Genomic DNA, 19,747 nt, shown 5'->3' with positions numbered 1-19,747 from the left:
GGTTTGTTTTGAGCCACTAGAGCTAAGCCAGGCAGGGCCTCACCTCTGACATCTGGGAAAACCAGACAACTGTGGAAAGAAGAAAGAGGAGATGGGGAAACAGAGGCACAGAAGAGCAAGGACTGTTGAGTTTGTGGCCAGGAGCTGCTGAAGAGGACAAGCTGGGGTGCTGGGGAGTGGAGAGACCTTAGCTTACTTTAATCCAAGCCAAGGAAATCTGAGGCAAGATTTCAAAGAGGGGAAAAATCCCGCCCCCGCCGCGCTGGCCCTCCCAGCCCCTTGGAAACTTGGCCTAAGCGTTCTGAAGACTGACGTTTTGGGACCCAGGTAGAAAAGAGAATGTTCTCCAGGGATTCCAGAGCACGGAAGACAGGCGGTGGCACCTCTTGGAGGCTGTCCCAAAGGCTGTGGGACAAAGAGCGGGACACACAGACACTCTGCCCTCCTGGCTGCTCTCCCCTCCCCTAGCACGGGCAGACTCCCAGCTCCTCTCTGGCATCTGCCTCTCAGGACGTTGCCTGCCCAGGACTGCCCAGGCAGGCGTGCGCTGCAAGCAGGTATCCAGATGAGAAAGCACTCGGCAGGCGGGCTGGTGGGTGATGTCATCCCACAGAGGCTGTTCTGGATCTCCTCCCAGCCAAGGCCTGGAAAATTGGGGGCTGGAGGAGTCAGCCCAAAGTAGGAGGGAGGGGCAGGGCCATGGATGAATCCTCCAGCCTCTAGACGGGAAGGGTCTGACAGAGGCACAGAGAAGGGCTCTACCCCTTCTAGAGAGAAGAGGCCCTCCCAGGTTGGAAGGGGACTTTGTAACAGTCTCGTCCAGGGATGGGCCCCTTGTCACTCGGAGTCCCTGGCTGGATGGGCTTGGGCTCTGGCAGATCCCTGGAGCCCTTCCCCACACCTGCATTCCTCCAACTACCACCTGGATGGACCCCTGGCTTCGGCCTGATTCTGCCTGCCAACCTAAACTTCTAAATGAGAATTTTGCCAAGTCAGTCCCTTGCTCCAACACCTTCAATCAGTCCCTGTTGCCTACAGAATAAAGGCCAAATTCAAGTTCAGTCTTTCTGACAACCTGAGTTCCCCGGTTCCCTGACACATAACCCACCTGTTCCAGGCCACATTCATGACTCAACATACATACTGAGGGCATCATGTGCCCACCACGCTGTTCTATGTGGCTTCTTACCTGCAAGCCTTTGCCTTAGCTGTTCCCCCTGCCTGGAATGCCTTCCCTTCCTCCACCAACCCCAGTTCTCCCCAGTCATCTCTGACCCTCCAGGAGCTCCCTGATTTTACTCCAGCCATGGTGTTCATTCCTGGCCTCTGCTGGATATGTTTGTGGGGCGCGGGGCCCCAGTCAGCCATGTGCTTTAGACGAGAGTCTCCCTGATGAGAGTTGCCCCAGGCCTGGTGCCATAGGACAGGGCACTGGCCTCAGTTGCCTGAGAGGATGCAAAAGCAGAAGATTCAACTCTGAGGGTCTGAGGGTCCAGTCCTGCTTTGCCCAGACTACCTCTGTGACCCTGGGAGGGACGCTCAACCTCTCTGAGCTCCACTTTCCTTGTTTGTCAGCAGGTACAGTACCAGTTCCTAACCTCTGTGGGTTGTTCTGTGCATGGAACTAGGTGACAGAGTTAATGCCCTATGTAAACTATAGATACTATTTATAAAGCAAACAGGAAATGGGAGATTTAGGGAGGAGCAGGAGGGGTTCAAGTTCCCCTGCAGCCTCAGAACCAGCAGGCAGCTCAAGGCAAGCGCCACAGGCGCCAGGAAAAGGGTGGCTATGGCTGTGTCCCCAGAACATGGCTCCCTCTAACTGCACCTCCTGGCTGGCAGGGGATCCTCGTCAGCTGGACAGCCAGATCAGAGCACCCTGGGCCCACTCCGGTGGGGGAGGCCAGGCTGAGCAGCCCCAGGACTCTCATCTTCAAGGATCCCCCCACATCAGCCCCTTACCTCTAAGTTTCCCGTCTCATGCACTCTCTGACATTCCAGATGGGGAAACCAAGGCCCAGAGCAAGCTGGCAGCTTGCCCAAGACTCCAGCCCTGAACTCCTAGTCTGGCTGGTTTTCCCCAGCCCACACTGCTTCCCCTCAGCTTCTCACTCCAAACAGCTGGGCTCGTCCTAAGAAGCCAAGCCCTGTGGTGGCCCCCACCCCAGGCTCCCCATGTTCTCAGGGATCCCCCCAAACCCTGGCACCCCACAAAATGTCCCTCCACACCCCTCACAATCAGTTCCTCCCAGGCTGGACTTGGCCTACCGACTTCTCTATAGGCCCCTGGGCGGCCAGGCTATACGTTTCGTGAATAAAATGTATTGTTGTAGGCCAAGTGGGCTCTGGCTCGCTGGCTCATAGAGAGGGGAAAGAGGGACAGGAGCCCAGTGATTAGTCAGGCCCCGGGCCCTCGTCACAGACAGCACCAGAAGGAGGACTGCAAAAAGCCTGGGACAGGCAACGGGTCCTCCTGCCTGCTGCCTTTCTCCTCCCAGGACGTGGGCCTCCCATTCCCTGTCCACAGCTGTGGTGGGGAGGCGCTGAGCCTCGGGCTGACTGCTGGGGCCGGCCCAGCCCCTCTGACCCTTCTGCCTCAAGCCCCCAACCGCGAAGCCTGAATCTCTGCTCCCAGCTTTGGGCAGAATGGGTGTTTGTTGGTGTGTGTGTGTGTGTGTGTGTGTGTACATGTGCATGCGCATATGCCTGTGTTAGCACTCTTAGAAATGGAGGGGCTCCTGGAAGCCCCTTCTGGAAATCCCACTCCTCTGTGCAGCGGAGAACCCTGCTGTCTAGGGCTCCCCACCACTGTCCTGTAAGACCAGAGGCTGAAGGAAAGCCCCTGACCTCTGGCCCAGCTCTGCTTGGACACAAGGCACAGGCCTAAGTCCCTGAGGCCCATCCTGGTCCAGGCAGCCCAAAGCCTGGCCAGGCCGATGAGGCAGAGTCTGCTCCAGGCTCTGGGGCACGGAGGCTGCCATACCAGTCCCAGGTTTCCCTGCCCTGCTGCAGCACCCCGGTGAGGACCACTGGAAACCAGGCTGCAGGGTCTGAGGCTTTGGCTCTCTGCCCCATGTTAACTGCCCAAAGTGAGACTGACCATCTCTGGGGGGCTCTCCCCAGCGGGGCAGCCAGCGGAGCGAGCGCACAAGGCGACAGCCTCCTTGCCATCGCCTAAGTGCTTCCCGCGTGCCGGGCTCCCTGGGAGGCAGCCGAGCCCTGCTCAGGGAGTCAACTTCACTCAGCCAGCACCCAGCAGAGCCGGGGGACCAACCCACACGCTCCGGTCCATAGTGTATTTGTCTACACACGGTGCTCTGTGGCCATCACCCACTGAAGGCTCCGAGCCTGGACCTGAGGCAGTGAGTACAGCCAAGGGAAGGGCAGGAGGGGGCCCAGTGGACGGCCGGCCTGCCGACCAGGGGCTGCGGCCCAGCCCAGGGAAGCATGAGGCCGGCGGCGCCCACACGTGCGTGCCCGGGACACACATGCTCGCACACATGCACTCAGGGCAGTACCTGTCACGTCCTTCCTGGGAGACTCAGCCCAGCTGGAGAGCCACACTTCCGAGTCCCCCACGGGAGCAAGCAGCAGCAGGAGAGAGAGGAGAAGCAGAGGAGGAGAGAGAACCGTTAGGCAGGCAGGAGGTCTATGGGGCAAGTGGCCGCAGGCGCTGCTTTGGGCCACGGGCGGAAGGCGGGGGAGGGGAGGGGAGCGATTTCCTGGCCTGGGGCTGGCTGCTGGGCGTGGGCCTGAGTGATTACAGAGGCTCTGGGACCCAGCAGGCTGGGATGGGGATAATGAGGTGTCTGTCGAAATGCAGGAATCCTCTGGAGCACAGAGAATCCTACACAATCCCTGCCTGGAACGGGGCCCATGGCTTATCACTGGCTGGAGAAAGCAGCCTGGACATTTCTCTCTGGCCGTGTGGGTGGGTGGCTGTCCCCACAGGGCCCGGTGGCTCTGAGGAACCTCACCAGGCCAGCAGGCTCAGCAGCACGGACCTGGAACCTCAAACATTCAGAGAGGGAGAGCCCCAGGGCCGGTCTCCGTTCGTGAGGCACCTCACCGCTGGTGAGGTCTGATGTCTTGTCCAGCCCTAGCCCCAGCCCTTGCCCAGTGAGGAAGACAGGTCAGGGCAGAATGGAAGAAAGCCTCATTCTGGACTCTAAAACACCTCGTCTCCAACCCAGGAGGACGGGGACCTTTAGTGACCATCAGAGATGAGGGCTCTGTCCCAGGCTCAGACAACTACGTCTGATCTGGGCCTCAGTTTCCTCATCTGTGAAATGAGGTTAGAAGTGATCCTCCTGCCAAGAGGGAGAAGCAAAGTCAAAGAACCTAAAAGAACACATGACGGTGCGATGTGATACAGTAATGTGATGAAGCAGAAAGCTCTCGGCTCAATCAGTGGGGGGAACAGTTCTAGAATATCGGAGGGCCAACATGTAATAAGCATGGACAGTCTACCTCCAGGATTCAGACTCATTTACTGCCTATAACAATCCCTTGAGGTGGGTCTGCATTTTTCACCCCATTTTACGGGAGAGGAAACCGGCCCAAGTTCTCACAAGCCCAGAGCAGCGGAGCCAGAAACGGAACCAGGTCTGGGATCAGAAAGGCGGGTGCTTTCTCTGCTGAATTTCTCATTCCCTCCAAAGGAGCACAGCGTTGGCTGCAGCTGCAGCAGGCACAAAACATTGTGCTGCAAGCCTGAGAGGCACCCAGGAAGGCTGCCTGACCCAACGACACATGGTAAAGACAACCGTAACAGTAACGGCAGCAAAGTTTACGTAGCATTTACCGTACACCAAGCCTAATGCTGAACACATACATATGGTCATTAATTTGCTTTTCAGAATAAACCTACAACGACAAGGTACTCCCTCCACTTCGTAGATGAGGAAAACAAACCAGAGAGGTTAAGTCATTTGCCCAAGGTCACACAGCTAGTACCATGTCCATCTCATGTGGGGACACAGACTTTGGGAGATCACTGGATGCCACCCACCCTTTAAAGCACCTGATTCTCTCTTGCTCAAGCCATCTACCAGTTCAGGCTGGCTCCCCACGCAGAACCGAGAAGCCCGGGCCTTCCAGCTTTCCCTGGAACTAGCAAAGAGCCCATCTGGTAGAGAGGTTTAGCAAGGCCTCTGGAGTCTGACTGTGCGGATTTTCCCCTATGATGGACTTAATGAACCTCCCTGAGCCTGTTCCCTCTCTTGTAAAAATGAGATAAGACAATAGACTACTTCCGGGGTAACTACGAGGATTAACAAGATATGAGGCAGTAGGTGCCCAGCACCAGGAAAATCAGCCTTCTGGAGCTGCAAGGCTGACAACCAGACAGTGTTTGATAGTGAGTGTGCCAAGAAAATGTGGGTAGCCAGTCCCAGATGCCTTCACTGTAGACACCCTCCAAACGCCCGGTTAGCTGCATCGGCGGGTAAGAGACCCTGGAGACTGCATCCAGAAGCAGGACTTGCAGCCAGAAGCTTCCATGGGCTTCAGGAGCCATGCCTGACCTGGCTTCCATGCCCTGGCAGAGCTGAGATTAGGTGGACACACCTAGGCCCTCTGAGGCTTGATGCTGGGGCTGTAACTCCCTGCTGCTGTACCCCAAAATGGGGCCAAGTAGGCTGTCACCCGGCAAGGCCATCTGAGGCACCCTAGTGCCAGGCCCACCCCAGCTCCAGCGTCCGGCTCCACTCAGCCTGATGCCGCCCCAGCTCAGGGGGTCCACATCTCCAGCTGTCTCTGCGAGATTTGTTACTTTGTACCACTTCCATTTTGGTTTCTTTTGGGTTCTTCAGAAGGAAAACTTTTGGGAAATGCTAACTTCTCTCAGCGAGCCAAGGGAAATGATTTGGCTCAGGCCTGGAAACCGAGGAAAACTTACTTTTCTGGAACAAGGGTTAACAAACTTTCCCTGAAAAGGGCCAGAGTTGGTCTTTTAAGCTTTGGGGGCCACGTGGTCTCTGGGACTACTTACCTTGGCTGTTACGGTACAAAAGCAGCCCCTGACAATCTGTAGAAGGCTGAGTGGGCTGTGTGCCAATAAAACTTTATTTATAAAACTATATGGTGGGTTGGGCTTGGCCTAAGAGTTGTGGTTTGCCAACACCCATGCTAGAAGATGAGGGCTGTCAGAGAGCCCTTCCTGTCTTCCTCAATGGGGGGTATCCCCAAGTCGTAGGAGAGAGAAGTGGGGACCCTTGGCCCACCAAGACTAAATGCTTACAAGGTCTATGCTCCTGGGATGACTTTCTCAATAATTACCTTGAAGGGCCTGATGTCCTTCCAGGTCCTTGGGGTCTGGGCATTTGGGCAGGCAGAGGGTGGGGAGCAGGACAGGAAAAAAAATCCCTCAGCCTCTGGAAACTGAGCGCCACTGCTAAGTGTGGAACAACCCAAGCTCATACCCACCCCCTGCAACCCCCATAAGCAGGCCTTCCCTTTGCTCTCCAAAGGAAAATGGGAAGTGGACCAGAAATGGGCCTGTCTTTTTAAAAACATGATTTATTTCCCAGTCCCCTGGATCTGCAGAATTAATCCAGTTCCGCTGCTCCCACCCCAAAGCTCTCCCCGCTTTGGAGTGCCTTGTCTCCAGCCCACCCGAGCAAGCCCTCTCCCAGGGTGGGAAGGATACCTCCCCACCCCCACCCAGGCCTCCTTACAATGAACAGAGGAGGACCCTGGCTCACAAACCCGGCCCTCCAGCCAGGAGGCAGACAAGGCTGCTGGCTGCAGGCTGGGAAAGCAGAGACAGAGGGACAGGACGAGGGAGCAGGGCGCAGGCACAGCCAAGGGAGCAGCTGTGACCGACACAAACCAACGGCTTCCTGCCCTCCGGCTGTCTCTCCGGCCTCTCCTGGTGGCAGAACCAAGGGCCCTACAGAGCAGGGGCAGGGAAAAACCCAGGGGCTCCAGACTGGGAATCTGCAGGACTGGTTTTGCTGACCACCCGCTCTGTGACCTGGGGCAAGGGGCTCAGCTTCTCTGAGCCTCAAGGCTCGCTTCTGTCAAATCAAGCATTTGGGCCTAGCAGCAACCAAGGTCCTCGGGTGACGTTCTAGGCTCTCCCAGCAGAAACCTGCTAGTCTGCAAAATACAAGTGCTCCACAGCTGACATGAATCTTTCCAGAGAAACAGAGCACCTTTCCAGGGAAACCCACTTAAACACATGCTCAATATATGGAAACTCAAGTGGAAAAATAAAAAAGGGGGGCAATTAATTCAAGAGGCATAGAGTACAAGAATTCTTTAAAATCTTGCTTCTTATGCTTATCCTGCCACTCAGCTCCCTGATCTGGGGCTTTTAGCCATTTCTCTGGGCCTCTTTTCCTTCTGTACAATGGGGATAAAAATACTTACCTCCTCTTCTTTGGAAGGTTGTTTTGAGAGTGTAGTGGCCTGTAGTGCCTGTGAAAGTTTTTGGAGGGGGAGGAAGGAGGCCCCTGGGACAGAGGGAGGGAGTGGGTGATGGGGACAAGCTGGGGACTGCAGCAGCGTGGGCTGTGGGCCGTGAGGGAGGAGGCGGGGAGATGAGGCCCCTCCCATGGTCCACCCCCAGCCCTCCTATCCCTCCCACAGCCTGTGCTCCCATTTTGCAAAATCAGCCAGAATCCAGGCCCTGAGGAAGCCAGGTGCCTGCAGGTCCTGGCCAAATATGGTGACCCAAGGCCACTTCTTAGACGCTGAACCTGCTTCTTGTCTGGTCCAGGTGATACAAGAAATCACGTAATGGTCACACAGGTGCCCCTGACTGTAAGGAACCCCCAGACAAGAGACACCCAAGTACTACATAAAAACACACCTGGATAGAACGAAGGGAGCAAAAGGACTGGGTCCTAATACAGTTTCTTTTAAACTTGACTAAGTCCAGAGCAGTGAGAAGTGGGTTTAATTTGCCCAAATCTAGTCTCAAACCACGTTTCCAGGAATCCTTCCCTAGTGTAAAGCAAGTCCCACCCATTCAAACTAATAAATCCAGAGTGGGCTGTGAGCCCAGGTAGGAGAGACAGGAGAACAGCCAGCGGCACGATCTCCTCCGAGAAGGAAAGCCAAGCCAGAGCTCAAGGGATGGGGGCAGGGTCACTCACCTCCCCGGCCTCCATAGCCCAAGCCCAGGGAGGGCCCCTGGGAGGCGAGGAGAGGCAGGGACCCTGCCAGGGGCCCTGAATGGAATGAACACCCTGTCTTTTCCTCGTTCTCGTGTCCTTGAGCCCTCAAGACCTCCCCCTCCTAGGGAATTCTATTGTCCTTCCTTCACTGTAGCCCTGAACAGGGTTCTCCAGAAAGCCTAGTCTTTCTTCCCCTTTTATACAACTAAACTTCACACACGGCTGAATTTCTTGGGTTTCCTATAAGCTCCGTTTCTTTTCCTTGATTGACTAAGCTGCAGGGAAACACAGCCTCTGCTCTCAAGCCAAACGAGGGGCTGAAAGCTGCTAGCTGTGCCACTTACCCGAGGGAGAAGGAGCTGCTTAATTTGCCAGGGGTGGTGGTGGTGGCATAGAGCCCCTGTCGCAGGCACTGCTGGGGCACAGGCATGAAGGAGCTCAGATCTTGACAGCAGCCCTCCCGGGCCATCAGTCCTTTGCAGAGAATAGTTCCTTTACAAAGTAGTAGTGAGGCCTACGTGATAGAGTCACTTGAGGACCGGAGAAAGCATGTCATGAATTAAGATGGCTCAGAAAGAAAACAAGCCATAATTCAAACATGAATTCCAGTCTGAAGCCACACGGGTGCCAGCTTGGTGACGTGCATGAGGGTAAGGTGTGCACGCGCCTGCTCAGGTGCTCAGCAACTCGCACCTGATCCAGGGTGAGCGGCAGCCTCCAGCTCATTAGAAGTCCTCCCAGCATGAAAAAAAAAAAAATTATGCCCCTGGACTGCAGCTGTGAGGGGTTAATGTAGCCACTCAGACCCCTGGCCCTGCCTCCCACTCTCATGGTTTCCAAAGTGGGGCTCGCCTCAGGTGCCCGTGGCCCAGGCCACCCCACAGGGCCCCACACTGAGAAGGGCCCTGTGCGCGGCTTCATGCTGTTCTTTCATTTGAAATCTTGAATCATTTATGAACAAGAGGCCCCATAATTATGTAGCCGGTCCTGCCCAGGGCCTGAGGTTTCAGGGCCACAGAACTCTGAGCTAAGTAAATAGAAGTACTCAAGAATAAATTTAGCAGGACTGGATTTCTGAGGCATATCCTCTCGTAGACAGAAGGCAAATCCTAAGTGGGAAGACAGGCCATTGTCTGTCTCCAGGTTCCATCCCCACCAACATCTCGGCTTCTTGGTGGTATTCCAAAGGCTAGAAGAATGCATGTGGGGACTCAGGAACAGAGAGGGCAAGAAATTTGCCTAAGATCACACAGCAAGTGAGTGGCAGTGCTGGGGCTAGAAATTGTAAGTTCTCACTTTCTAACACTATGCTAGGCACGGTGCTAAACATTTTCTGAGCTCTAATTTCATCCTTACGACAATCTGTAATTTACAGATGCAAAAAGTGATGCTCTTCCGAAGGCCCAATAGTAAGACTTGAGCCAGACTTGAGCTGGGAATTGGGAACAAAGGGGCCTAAAATAGGGGACTTCTTTCTCTGAATTCTCCTCCCCCACTGGCCAAGGGAGGCTCATTATTTCTGTCGGGCTTCCCTTTGTACATGCAGCCATATTCCTACTCATTTTGCTCTCAGTAAGAAGGGGTCTGCCTCCTTTCCCTGGAGCTGCCTTTCCTGGAATCCAGACTCTGCGTGGGGGCAGCCCAACCCCGGGCAGGAATGTGCTGCTGACCCTTGGGCCACTGAGCTGAGCAGTCAGAGAACAGTCAGCTTCCCTGCTCAGGTGGGGAATGGGGTGGGGTGGGGGCCCGGCTGTGCCTGGAGCCCTTCCATAGCCCTTCGGGGACTAGATCCAAGAGCGCCCCTCTAGGCCATGACCGGGGCCTGCAGAGACAGTCCAGTGCCTGTGGGTTTCCGCAGAGGGGCCCTGGAAGCCTCCAGAAGCTCTGCAGCTGCCCAGAGGGGGCTGCTCTGCCAGAGGGCGGCAGGCAGATCTGCTGTTGAAAAGCCCCAAAGCATCCTGGTTGAAGACAGGTGCTGCGGTTAGTCAGAGGAGCCGTGGGTGGGCAGAGGACAGAGGGGTGCTGGGCGGGGAGGCCAATGGGGCTCCAAGCCCCACTCCCAGCAGCTGCTGCCTGACCCCACAGTAGCCCCTTGGGCTGGGTCTCCCTCTCAATTCTCAGGTTCTCACCTCGCCCCACACCAGGGTGGTGGTGTGCAGAAAAGAGACAAACTTAACACTGTTCTGAGTTCCAGGATCCCAGCCACCTCCCCACTCCCTGGGGTGGTCTGCCTTGGTGGTCCTCTCCCACTTACTGGGCTATCCCCCTCCCATTCCCCCACCCACCAGCTCCCCCAGCCAAAGCCAGGATCTGTGAGGATGAGGCAGCATCAGAAACAGGGAACAGTGGAGTGGGGCTCGGTGAGCAGCTGCTGGGTACCTGGGTCCCCAGCCCCCCGTCCTCTGGTCTTTTTGTCTTCCTGGCTCAGTCTCCACTAGAGCCACGATTGAGTGAGTGATGGAAATTAACAGCCAGTGGACCCAGGACCCACATTCCCAACGTGCAATGTCTTGTCTTCTCCAGACACAACTCTTGCAATCCTATTATCAATGAACAAACTGCCAATAATTTAATGAACATCTACTATGCACATGGCAGGGCACCCCTGGTGATGACCAACTGACTCTCTACCATCTGTCCCCAAGCTTGGGGCACAGGGACACAAACACTTACCCAGGCACTTCTGCAAGTGTCAGGAATCACAGGGGTGTGGGAGGGAGGCAGTGGGGCCCCCACATCCACTTGCCTGGCCCTTCAAGCACACCCTCCCTTCCTGAGGCTGCCCAGACGCAACTGGAGGGCAAGCGGAGGCCAGACACAGCAGGCTGCATCTCGGGCGGGGGTCTGCAGGGGGCGGCGAGGCAGGGAGGAGTCCCAATGGCCTCACATCGGTAATGAGACCCTCCTCTGGGGCAGGACTCATAATGTTTCAGCTGACATTGACATGGCTGGACACTGCCATCGTCAGAATGGGGCAAGGGCAGGGCTGACGGGGCAAGGGAGAGGCAGCATTCATTCCTGAGCTGAGATTGAGGCTGACCCATTTTCCAAGTTCTGTCAGCCTCCTTCATCTTGCCCTAGGCAGGATCTCTGTAAGGTTCACCGACTGTGTCAGTTGGCTCCACAATGTCTGGCTACTGCTATAGTCCCAGCAAGGATCTGGCACATAGTAGTGCTTAATCAAAATCTATTGCATCTCTCCAATCAGATCTGAAGTTCTTTCAGACTCTTAACCCTGTCAGCATCTTCACAGTACACCCTGAACGGAGTAGGGGGTACCCAGTAAATCTCTAGTGGCTGATGGAAGGGTTTATATTCATTACACTCAGTCCCAAGGGCTTTGTGGGGAAACCGAGGCCCAGATTACCCCACTACCCTGGGGTTCTCTTGGCACCCAGGGCCCTGCATATTCTCTAATCCGGGTTATGTCCCTTGAGCCACAAACAAGCCTTCTCACGCCAGGATGAGACCCTGAGCCTCGCTTATGCTGGGCAAGAGGCTCATGGAAAGACCCCCCAGGCCTGGCAGAACATCCCTGGAAGGCTCTGGCCCAGCATCTGCTGTAAAGCCCTTCAAAGAGATTATTTTAAAAAAATTTGTCCATAACCAATATGGTCTATGGCAAGATGGATGTTGCAGGAAATGGGAGTCTGAGCAAGAACAAGGGGCTTATCTATCCTGTCTGCTGGGAGCAGGGCTCAGCAGGGCTGAGAGCAGCCCCCCTGTGGTGTGTGCCGGTAAGCCCTGGGCCTCTCCTCACCCCCATCCCTCTCTTGCTCTGCGTGAGTCTAGACCAATCCCCTGAGCCCTCAGATGCCACATCAACAGAGCAGTGTGAGTGTGTGTTTGCGTGTGCGTGCCCGTGTGTGTCTGTGTGCCTGCACACACATCACTGCTTGGGAAATCCCCACATCTGGCTCACACGTGACTGAGCTATTCCCAGCAGGCCCAGCTGGGAGGGCCTGGAGGACAGTGGAGGGTCAGGAGTGTGTGAGCTCTCTGGGGAGCACAGAGTTAACCCTTTGGCACCAGAGCTCAGGATCTTTAGCTAATGCCGGGCTTCTGTCCCCAGGAGAGGCCAGGAAAGAGAATGGTGCCCAGAGGGGACCATTGGCTCCTGGCTCCTTACACAACTGTGGGGAAATGGGGGCCTCCAGTCTTCACCTGCAATATGAAAGGGCTGCTTTTTCCTCTGTCCTGTCAATCACGGTCAATCATCAACCACTGGGGAGACCCCTCTGGCTGGAGGGTCCTTCCCCAATGGGGGTCTATTGGGCAGATATTTAATGAGCACCTCTAGGTGCTGGGTGCCTGGCTAGGGCGATCACGGCGCTGGAATTATAAGCCTCTTCCTTTCCTTCTTCTTCTTCTTTTTTTTTTTTTTTTTTTTTTTTTAAGATTTTACTTATTTACTTGAGTGAGAGACAGAGCACAAGCAGGGAGAGCAGGAGAGGGAGAAGCAGGCTTCCCGCTGAGCAGGGAGCCTGATGTGGGGCTGGATCCCAGGACCCTGGGATCATGACCTGAGCCGAAGGCCGATGCTTAATGACTGAGCCACCCAGGCGCCCCATGTATGTTCCTTTCACAGGCAAGGACATGTGTCCCCCTGGAGACAGCTGGAACCAGAGTCCTCCTGATGACAAGGAGAGGGTCAGAGGTGGCCCGTTCAAGTTCTCTCCAGCCCAGGCACATGATTTAACTTTATAATTAGAGCTTTTTAAGCTTCAGTGACATTAGTGAATGAGAGGCCATCTGCGACAGCGTCTCTGAAACAGCGCCACCCAGCAGGAACTGTAGGGACACGGAAGACGTGGCACCACAAATACTGAGACGGTGCCCAGATGTCCTCTGCATGGCGGCTCTCCCTCTCCTCCAGGCTGACTCATTTAAAAACCTCAGTGAACCGGGCTGGAAAGCCTTGCTCGGCACCCCCAGGCGGACTCCCTTGCACTCGGCCCCCACCTCCGCCAAAGCACTTGGGATGCTGTCTCCTAACTGTCCTGACGACAGGGACCTCATCCTACCCATCTTGGTACCCCACGACCTCCACAGCAGGGCCTGGCTGAGCAGGTGCACGGATGGTCACTGGAGAACTCGACAAGGCCACCACGGCAGAGCCAGTGAGGTCAAATATGGGCCTGGCAGAAACCAGCTCCGGGGTTGGGGGTGGGGGGTCCAGGCCCAGCATCCCTTCAGAAACCGGCTTCCCGTGGCTTCCCCGGGGGAGAAGCTGCCACGAGTGTCCACTGAGCTGTGCGCTTAGAGCAGGGAGAGCAGCCAAGTTCATCCACGAAGCTAAACGAAGGGCCCTTCTGTACCGTCACGCGATCAAATGCGAGTGAGAAGCGGCGGAGGGCTCCTGGTGACACGGAGGCCCCGGGGAGGGACGGTGCAGGGCAGCGAGCTGACACACGGGAAGAACTTGTCCCATCCAGTGTGTTAGAGCTGCACGTTTGCTCAGTTTCCCCGGAGGGCCACTGCCAACATACAAAGACAGTCTTCATTTGGCCTCCCGTCCGCAGTCGGTCATCACAGCTTTATAAGGACCTCACCCTCCTGCCTGGGACACTTCGGCACCCAACCCTGACCCTCTTCCAACACGAGGGGAGAAGCAGCCCTCACACCCCTGTGGGGTTTCCTCCAACGCTGCACCCATTAGCCAGAAGCAGCATCGGGGGAAGGCTCGCCAAGTAGTGACGGCTCCTCCTTCTGAGCACAGGGACGTGAAGGGACCTGGACATGGCCCACTTTCCTCGGTACAAGACTCCAGTTCTACCCTTAACAAATACATCTTCATCCCAGCTGCCTGGGTCACGTGCAGCCACGACAAGATCCAGGGGGCAAAGCAGAGAGAGTCTGGGAAAAAAACTTTTTCTTTTTTTTTTTCTTTTCCCCCTGCAAATGTCTAATTCTTACTGCAATGCTGGAAAATGTTTCTTTGCCTTCACATTTCAGAACTGACCAATTATAAAAAGGCCACGAGCCAACTAAGTCACACACGCCACATTTCTGTTTCTAAACAAAGTAACCGTAGATCAGAAAAAGGTGCTAACACAATAAGTAATGCACATGTCACCCACATCTTTGTTTTTCCACTGGCTTCACCATTACTGGAAATGCTGTGTTTTCTGTCACATGCCTATAAACCAAAGAACCGAAGTGAGGAACACATTATTTTCTGGCCGAGGGCTGCGGTGGGAAACATTTCTTTGCTGGACCACAATGTGGGTGTTTCCTACCCCCAAGAAGACAACCTTGTGGAAAGAAAAGGCAGACGGAAGTCTCATCACTGCCTCCTGATGAGGCCAGGAGGGAGACCAGTGCTTGGGCAGACCCCTGGGCTGTTCTCCAAGCCGGGACCGCTGGGCCAGTGCTCCCTGGCCCCCAACAGGTCCCACATTCCCTTGGTGGCCCACCGTCTCCCTGACTTGGGAGACAGCTGAGTGTCCCTTCAGGGGCTGCCCCACCAGTCCTCAGGCACCCTCACTGCCTGTCTACCCCGAACACTGCCATCAACCACAAGTATGACCCATCTCATACTTGCCCCTGGCTTGATCGCCCAATCCCTGGAGAGCCTGTCAACCCTACGAATTCCCGGGCCCCACTGCAGAGAGGGTGATTCAGCAGGTCTGGGTAGGGCCTGGGGACTCCAGAGCACACCTCTAGCCTTTTTCTTGCTGTTTAATTCAGGGCCATCTTTCTAGTACTTTCCTAGTAGAGGAAGATGGGAGACAGCAGTGAGGGGCAGAGTAAGGCAAAGCAAGCAGGGCCGAGGGCAGCCAGGCTAGCTGGGGGTGGGGCGGGGGAGGCCAGGAGCCCTGCCTGTGCTGGCCAACCTGAGCTCCGTGTCCAGGCCAGTAGGGCAGGGGAGGCCGCGCTGCCTCCGGGTGTGGGAGGGGAGGCACAGACACACACGTGAGCAGTGTGTTCACTTTCTCCATCCCATCACTGCCACATGGGCTGCTCGTGGCACTGCCAGATCAATCAGTCTCCTTTCATTTCCAATTAGCTGGCTTTGAACTCCAGGGGTGACATCAGGCTGAGGACCCAGAGCCATGAAAATAAGAATTGTGTAAAAACACCAGCCCCCGTGAGATGTGCCAGAAGGCGATGGCTTCATGAGACACGTTCACTTTTGGAACGGCCTATCTGAGGGTGCCAGGAATGTCTTGGCCGAGTTCTCCGAGCAGCCTGGGCCTCTCTCACTGATGATGGGTGGCTTGGGCAGAGAAGAAAGCCTTGGAAACTGCTATGAAAAGTCTTTGCTGATCTTGTCTCCAGAGCTTCCTTTCCAGACTCATCTCCTGTCATCCCCTCTCCTAACCCTTTCTCCACTTCCACCGGGCTGGACACCTCTCTTTACCTCATATTCCTCACCCTGATTCCAGCCTCTGAATCCTTGCTCATGCCTGGCCCTCCACCGGGGGCAGCTGCCTAACCCCTGCACATCCCCAGCCTCCCCCATCTTCCTAGCCCTGTCCCCCTCTGGTTGACTCCCATGGCTTACGATTGCAACCTAGCCTGTCTTGCAGTCGTTAATGAGTCCCTGACAACATCCTGCTTTCTCGGTTGAACCTGAGCTCTGTGGGGGCAGTGACAACAATCACTTAAGAGAAATGAAAGCCTCTAGGAGAGCTGCCCTCTGGATGGGGAGTGAAGGCGGCTGCTGCCCGCTGTGTCTTTGTCCCCCTCCTCCTATGGCTGCATAGGGCCTTTATCTTGGGGGAGGACAGTCCCAGAGGCCTTACAGACCTACTTTCTCTGCATTGTAATGGCCCTACTCACACTTCCACCTAGCTCTAAGGCCTGGTGGCAATGTGACCAGTGGGGGACCAGTTCCGCCCACTCCCACCTTGGACAGACAGAGCCCCCCTCTTAGGGCCTTCCTCTATAGGAGGAGGGTAGACAATCTTCACAGTGGCCAGTACTTATGGGCTTTAAGCAAATCCACTTCATTAAAAACCAAATTCATCCCGTAAAGAAAACTTTTCCCCAATTAAGAATCCCTTATGACCAATAAGTTCCCTCTAGATGTCTCAGTCTAATTCTCTTGGGGCAGCCCCCATCCCAGTTTATGGACCCTCCTCCTAGAGGCCTTCAGAACCCAAGTCCTGGTCACCTGTGGATCCCCTAGGCCTTGGCTCAGGACGGAACAGACTTCAGTGGAAGAGGTTTGGGTCAGAAGGGCCAGATTCGAATCCTAGGTCTACCTGGCCAGGTGACCTGAGGCAAAGTTCCTTAACCTACTTTCCTGGTCTATAAAATGGGGACAAGACCACCTCTCCAGGTTGCTGCAAGGTTTAATAGCAATTATGAGATGGTGCACACTCTACCTTTTCCTGTCCGGGTGACAGGACCTGCTTCTTGGAAGAGGGCAAATAGCAAAGCCAGGGGTCTCTCCTGTTGAAGAGCTAGATACCCATGGGACTGCCTCCTATTCAGAATAAAAATGAAGACAGGAGTTCAGGTTTCGGCGTCAGACGTCAGCAAGCATTTACTGTGCCAGGCACGGTCCTGGAGTTAACACTTCACAGGAAATTACTCGTATTCAAGCCTCAAACAACCTGATGAATCATCGTTCCCACAGCACAGACAAGGAAACCGAGGCACAGGGAAGTTAAGGACTTGCTTGAGACCACACCACTGACAGGGTTGGGACATGAAACTAAGTATTCTGGCTCCAGAATCTGGGTTCTTAATTCTACCAACTCTACCACAGTGGCCGGGTCTAGCTTCCATCTTCTCTGAGGTCAGGCCTGGAAAATAAATGCTTCCAGGGGGTCTTTCAACTCACGGACAAGAGGGAAGACCCACGTCTCCCCTCCTTTCAGAATCGATCAATACTTAAACCAGTAACAGTGGCAGCCGCCATCATTGGGAGCTCGCTGTGTGCCAGGACTCTGCTACTTCGATCCTGACGTTTAACGAGACCGACACTATTTTTACCCCCATTTTCCATAAGGGGGTAAAGGCATGAGGGGGTCAGCGGTTAGGCAACCCGCCAGTCACAGAGCAAACACATGGCAGAGCTGGGGTTCCAACCCTGTCCGTCTGACGCCGAAACCTGAACTCCTGTCTTCAAGCAATGTGTTTCTGTGCCTGCCAGAGGAACCCGGATCGTATTAACTCCGTCCAGTAATGCAGATTTTACAATCAGTAAAATGGAAGTCAGGCTGAACTCACTAATTTTCCAAAGAAAAGGATAAAGTAAACAGGATTTCAGGAGGAACATCAACACTTGCCCAAAAGAACAAACTTGCCACACTCTTGAGCAACCTCATTTGCGTTCAGAGAAGACAAAGCTCCTCACGGGACCGCTGGAGGGTCTGGATCATCAGGCCGTCTGCGGGGCCGCACCGCGGGGCCAAGAGGAAACCGCGGGTTCCGTGGCCGCGTGCCCCCCCTGGCGGCAAAACTCAGAACTCTACAGCCGGGACGGGGAGAGGCAGCTTCCAGAAGTGAGAGGGGCACTGGGTCTTCGTCAGGTCTGAAGAGCACCCACTGCTCAGGGGAGAGCCTGCTCCAGCCCCCTCTCAGCTCGTGGAGGAAGCCAAGAACCACGACGGGCAACAGGACCTCCCCACCACTGGGCCCGAAGCCCCCTCGCTGCATCACCTCCAGGGACCCTCCTCGCTTGGCAGCAGGCAGCAGCTCAGACGTCATTTTAAGGGCGTGACGGCCAGTTTTACGGGTCAGCCTGGCCAGGCTCCAGTTCCCAGTTACCCCAGGGACCCCCACCACTCATGCCTCATGTGCTGCTGTGGAAGGTATTTTGCAGATGTGACGAAGTCCGTGATTTGTTTATTTTGAGTGAGATCATCCTAGCTACTTGGCAGGGGGTGCTCAGTCAGCTGAAGGGCCTTGAGGGCAGAGCTGAGGCTTCTCGGAGGAGGAGATTTCACCTGTAGACTGGCGCTGGCCTGCCCTTGGACCTGACTTGTAAGCCAATTCCTTGTGAGAAACTTCTCAATGAGTAGCTCCCCCTGGGTCTGCTTCTCTAGTTGCTCCCTGACCAATACAGCAGAACCAGTGGGAGGGGGCCGGCCCAACGTCACATGATTGGCAAGTGGGGCTGACTGCCGCTCCCCAGCACCCACAGGAACCGCTCGTGGCTTGGACCTGATCATCCAAGTCCAGGCCACACTGATGGCAGCTCAGCTTCCATTGCTGCTGGAATTCTCATGACCTCTCACCTATTTCCTTTCCTGGTCCATCTCCACTCACCAGTCAGAAGAATCCTTCTGAGATCTAAGTTAGATCATGCCCCCCACCTCCTCAGAATCCCTTAGTGGCTCTTCAAAAAGTCAAAACCCTTGAAATGGCCTGAGAAGCCCTACGTGGTCTGTGCTGCTTCCCCCACCCCCAGCTACCTCTCTGCTCTCACCTCCTACCACCTTGCCCTCCACTATTCTCCACCCCAGCCACAAACCTCCCTTGAGTATGCTTCCACCCCAGGGCCTTTGCACTGTCTATGCTTTCACCCTGACTACTCTCCCTCAGGTACCCATGTCACTTCCTTGCTTCCCTCTAACAGGACATTCTTATATATACACAGTTCATCACCCTGGCAGACTGCAAACTCCTCGAGGAAAGACCCATCCCTGTAACCACAACACCCAACACAGCACCTGGCCTATAGCTGCTGGCACTCAGGAAGGTCAGCGGAAGTCTCTGGTGTCCAAATAAGCCATGCTCCATCCTGCTGTCCCACCTTTGCCCAAGTGCTGTCCCTTGATCACCGCAGTTGCCTATTCTCTGCCCCCAACCAGCAAAATTGCTCCTCTTCCCAGATCATGTCCCCTGATTTGAGGATGCAGAGAGCCTTCTGTCCTGACCCACCCCTCATCCACGCACATGTGAGCTTGCACATTCAACCAGCATGGGGGAGGGGGGGATGACCCCGCCACTAGTGTGGGCCTGGCAGCAAGGTCTTCCCTCTCAAGGTGTTGGGACACAGATCACAGCCAAGAACACCCAAAAGATAGAATGTGGTCAGTAATGCACATGGTGATAGGAGGGGGCAGCTAAACACTGGAGAATCAGGACTTCTCTGAGGTCACAATTAAGCTGAAAATGTTAAGAAGGGGCAGCTGTATGAAACATCAGGGAACGGCATTCCGGGTGGCAGAAGAGCAAGTGCAAGGCTGTGTGGAGAGAACAAGCTTGTTGTGTTGTGTTTAAGGAACGGGAAGGTGAGAGGCAGGACAGTGCAGAGGGCGGGGCAGGAATGTTGGGCTGGGTAGGCAGAAGAGGGTAGAGCCTGGGGCAGGACAGGAGGCCAGGGGCTAAAGCACACAGGGCTTGTGAGCCGGATTAAAGAGCTTATTCTGCACAGGATGGGGCAATTTAAGCCGAAAAGCACATGATTTGATCCTTGCTTTGAAGAGCTCACTCTAGCTGTGGTGTGGAGAACAATGTGCAGGGGCAGGGGTGGGAGCAGACAGATCAGAAGAAAGCTGAGGTCTTCCCGAAGAGAAGGGAGCTTCCAACACGGTATGATGGTGGAGGTCGGGTTCGCAGGGGAGAGAAAGGAAGGGGTTAAGGGCCCCTTCTCGATGCTGGGCCGGGGCAAGGGCAAGGATGGTGGGTGGCATGGGGAAGATGTGGGGAGGAGCAGGTTCAGT

At 55.3% G+C, this 19,747-nt stretch overlaps 1 protein-coding gene across 5 annotated transcripts in view; it reads right to left on the bottom strand.

The window, feature by feature from the left end:
- The window catches only part of SH3PXD2A (SH3 and PX domains 2A), a 230,145-nt gene that overhangs the window by 59,514 nt on the left and 150,884 nt on the right, over positions 1-19,747 (bottom strand). For 3 of the 5 annotated variants that reach the window (XM_059173298.1, XM_059173300.1, XM_059173301.1), the window contains one exon: positions 3,519-3,563. The exons of the other annotated variants lie outside the window; for them this stretch is intronic. In XM_059173298.1, the coding sequence (XP_059029281.1) occupies positions 3,519-3,563 (45 nt within the window). The remainder of the gene's footprint in view (positions 1-3,518; positions 3,564-19,747) is intronic. 5 annotated transcript variants of the gene reach the window in all.

The sequence above is a fragment of the Mustela lutreola genome, chromosome 4 (genome assembly GCF_030435805.1).
Source record: "Mustela lutreola isolate mMusLut2 chromosome 4, mMusLut2.pri, whole genome shotgun sequence".
Classification (NCBI taxonomy): Eukaryota; Metazoa; Chordata; class Mammalia; order Carnivora; family Mustelidae; genus Mustela; species Mustela lutreola.
The sequence above is the reverse complement of the archived record's forward strand: the minus strand, read 5'-3'. Positions and strand labels throughout refer to the sequence as shown.